General features: G+C 32.9%; 1 protein-coding gene across 1 annotated transcript; it reads left to right on the top strand.

Moving 5' to 3' along the window:
- The first annotated feature begins 475 nt into the window (after positions 1 to 475).
- Positions 476 to 2,989, top strand: LOC105203268 (zinc finger MYM-type protein 1). The gene has a single exon (XM_026141896.2). It carries the CDS (start codon positions 476 to 478, stop codon positions 2,987 to 2,989), a length of 2,514 nt encoding a protein of 837 aa, XP_025997681.2.
- Positions 2,990 to 4,295: the final 1,306 nt, after the last annotated feature.

Below are 4,295 nucleotides of genomic sequence, written 5' to 3'. Positions count from 1 at the left end.
TTGCCGAGTCTCAAGCGTACGGCACGCAGTTCGAACGCCACCGATAGGTGGCCGCGTGGTCGAACGCTCAACTCGTATCGAAAATGTAGTCATATTTATTATAAATAAGGCGGCCGCGAACGATGAAATCACTTATCGTCTCAGCAGCTCACTGAGTCTTCAGCTGATAATAAGTGATTTCAACGTTTACTGCCGTCTTATTTAGAGTACATATATATACTGCATTGTGACTAACGCATACGTGTGTATTATACCATTGGTGGTACCGTATTGTGGCAGGCGGCGAATTGGGCTGCCACATTTGATCTGTTCTCGCAATAAATAAAAACCTTTGTATGGATATATTAAACATTTCTTCTTTTATGTCAAAAAATTATATTTCTTCATTTATTTTACTCTAAAATTTGAAAATTTACGTTTTACGCACAACAATAATAAAGATACTGGTCATATTTAGTTGATTCTTCAGGAAAACATGGCTGATAGAAAAAAAATGTCTGGAGCGGAATTTCGGAAACGAAAAGCCGAGAAGGAAAAATCTTTATCAAAGTTAGAGGGCTCATTTTTAAAATATCTTCATTTAGAAAAACAAAGCAGGCCACAAGATTATTCGGAAGAGAAGGAACAGGATTTAGAACAAATTCAGACAGAAAATAAACAGGCAGAAGCTTTTACTGTTGATTCACAAAGTGCGAATAAGTTTGATGACAATGAAAAACAAAAAGCTCATCAAACACCAAATTTAGAAGTTTTGAACTATAGTGATCCTGGAGTTTGGGAAAATTGTGACGATAATCTGCGACAAAATCTTGTTAATCATGGTCCTGTTCAAGTGGTAGACTTTAATTTTCCCAAGAATAATGATAAAAGAAAATTTTCGACAATTCACTACAAAAGGCGCCTCATTAATGGTGAATATATTCATCGTCAATGGCTTCAGTATTCGGTGTCAAAAGATTCAGTATTCTGCTTTCCTTGCAAGCTATTTTCAACGAATAGAGGATTGGCTTTATGTAATAAAGGTTCAAATGATTGGAAAAATATATCTATGATATTAGCCAATCATGAAAAAAGCAGCGATCATTTGACAAGCTTCCAAGCGTGGAAAGAATTGGAACTTAGGTTGAAAAAAAATAAATCTATTGACGAAAGCAATTTACATATTATTAGACAAGAGGAAAAATACTGGCAACAAATTTTAGAAAGACTAATTGCTTTAATACGGGTTCTTGGAGCACAAAATTTAGCAATTCGCGGAAAAAATGAACGATTATTTACTGCTGGTAATGGTAATTTTCTTAAATTTGTAGAATACCTGGCTTTGTTTGATCCTGTTATGCATGAACACCTCAGGAAAATTACTAATAAAGAGATACATGTACATTACCTAGGAAAAGAAATACAAAATGAACTCATTAGTCTTTTATCTGCTGCTGTACAAGAAAAAATTCTTGCTTCTGCCAAGGCTGCTAAATACTTTGCCTTAATTCTAGATTGCACTCCCGATGTGAGCCATGTTGAACAAATGACGATTATTATTCGATTTGTAGATATAATAAACGCCAATAAATGTGAAATTAAAGAACATTTTTTGGGATTTCTACCTCTTACTGAGACAACTGGCATCAGTATAACTGAACAAATTCTTGAAAAATTGAAAGAAATGGGATTGTCAATAGCAAACCTACGTGGACAAGGGTATGATAACGGCAGTAATATGAAGGGCAAAAATAAGGGTGTACAGCGGAAAATTTTAGATATTAATCCCAGAGCTTTTTTTGTACCCTGCAATTCTCACTCTCTAAATCTTGTTGTAAATGATGCTGCTAAGTGTTGTTTAAATGCCACGTCTTTTTTTAATTTGGTACAAAGTATATACGTATATTTCTCTTCTTCGACACAACGTTGGGCAGTTCTATTACGTAACGTACCAAATTTAACACTAAAACCACTGAGCGATACAAGATGGGAAAGTCGAATAGATGCATTGAAACCACTTCGATATCAGTTGTGTAATGTACATGATGCTCTCATGGATATTTACGAAGATACTACTTTGACAGGACCATCTGGTAACTTATCACGAGTAGAGGCTCAAGGACTTGCTAAGAAAATTTCAGATTACAACTTTATTGTATCCTTGATTGTGTGGCATAACATTCTTTTCGAAATTAACATAACCAGTAAACTACTCCAATCTAAGGATTTTGATTTGCATGCTGCTACAAAGCAGCTGCATGTAACAAAAACATTTCTTGAGAACTGCAGAAGTGATTTAGGTTTTGAAAAAATGTTAATAGAAGCAAGGGAACTTGCCGAAGAGCTCGATATTCCTCCAGTATTTGAATCGGTGTCCAAACCAGCTCGATTGGGAAGAAAAAAAAATCAATTTTCATACGAAGCAAAAGATGAGCCTGTTCTAAATGCAACGCAAAAATTTAAAGTAAATTTTTATTTTGCTATTCTTGATACTGCGATCAATTCTGTTGATGAAAGGTTTTCCCAATTGCAACAAATTAATTCTACATTTGGTTTTCTTTATGATTTGCAAAAATTAGAGAATGAATCACACAATAATATTTTAAAAAATTGCTCGAATTTAGAAAAATGTCTAACGTATGAAGATTCAAAGGATATTGATGCTTTTGAGTTGTGCAGTGAATTGCAAGCTATTGCAAGAAGAGTGCCGAAAAACGCGAACCCACAGGATGTAATTAATTATATATGTAATTGCAACCTTTTAGACAGCATGCCAAATTTAGTCATTGCTCTTCGTATTTTATTAACCCTTCCTGTTTCTGTAGCCAGTGGTGAGCGCAGTTTTTCTAAATTGAAACTGATAAAAACATATATACGATCTACAATGACTCAAGACAGACTTGTTGCGTTGTCAACTTTATCAATAGAACAAGATATCGCTCAAACTATTGATTTAAAAGAACTAACTTCTACTTTCTCTAAGATAAAAGCAAGAAAAATGAAAATGTAAGTTGTATCGATTCCTTTAAAACTTATATGGATGAAACCTCTCATTGCAGTACTAAATTTTAGATTTGACTACATTTGGCTATATTTGTCTATTGCAGAAAACTAATTTGAAATCTGGACGTATACAGTTTTCTGCAGTGAATAATACGATTAAATGTAGCCAAATCAGGAATTTTTACAGGACTATGTTCCCTTGAAATTGGTGCAATTTATAAATAATAATAAACAATTTAAAAAATTATAAGAAATATAAAGTTATTTAACAAAATCATTTTAAAAATCATTAAAAAAATTATAAAAATTATATAAAAAATTATTTTAAAAAATTAAAAATAAAAAAAACAATTAAAAAAAGAATTCTAATGCGGGCGTCCAAGTACACAAGTATTTGGTGACAGTTTCAACCCTGTAAAACGCAGAGAAGAAGTAAGTTTTTATGCCAAGTATATTTAATTATTCCTTGATTATATTTAAAATGTGTATTTGCGTGCACTGAGTGCATATTGGGGGGGGGGGCGCATATTATTCATTCGCCTAGGGCGTCAAATTTTCTTGCGCCGGCCCTGATTATTATACATACATTAACTATATATTAACATTAATATATATATCCTTTTAACAATCTCTTAAACGCTACAATTCTATACACTGCTTAATCACAGTGGGTAACGAATTATACATTTTTATACCTTCATAGAAAAGGCTTTTTTGAGCATTTCTAATTTTACGGAAAGTTACTGCTAAGTTTCCTGTCTGCCTCGTTTGTCTATCGCATTCTCTTCCCACTATCTCTATTTTATTGTTTAACGCTTCCAAAGTCATGCCATTTAATATTTTAAAGATAAATACATTAACGTTATAATATAACCGTTGCCTTACAGACATTTGGTAAATCTATTGCACTGTAGAATTACTCTTATGACACGGTTTTGAGCTATTTGAAGTTTATTCAATTGCGTTTCACTCATCTCAACTAATAGAGTGGCACAGTACTTGAAATGAGGTGCTATGATGGACTTGTACACAATACATTTAGTATATGCTGATACGAAGTTACATATTCTATTTAAAAAGCTGGTCTTTTTCCCTATTTTCTTAAGTATATAATCGCAGTGGTCCCGATATCTAAGTCTATCGTCTAGCATTATACCTAAATATTTCATGGTTGATACCCGTTCTATTTTAATTCCATCCAGACACTTCACGACAGTGTTACGTCTTAATTCTTTTCTAATACTTCTAACTATCATATATTTTGTTTTATCTGCGTTCATTTTTAACTTATTTATATTCATCCAATGTTCGAT

Source organism: Solenopsis invicta, chromosome 11 (genome assembly GCF_016802725.1).
Source record: "Solenopsis invicta isolate M01_SB chromosome 11, UNIL_Sinv_3.0, whole genome shotgun sequence".
Lineage (NCBI taxonomy): Eukaryota > Metazoa > Arthropoda > Insecta > Hymenoptera > Formicidae > Solenopsis > Solenopsis invicta.
This window is presented reverse-complemented; position numbering and strand designations above follow the sequence as displayed.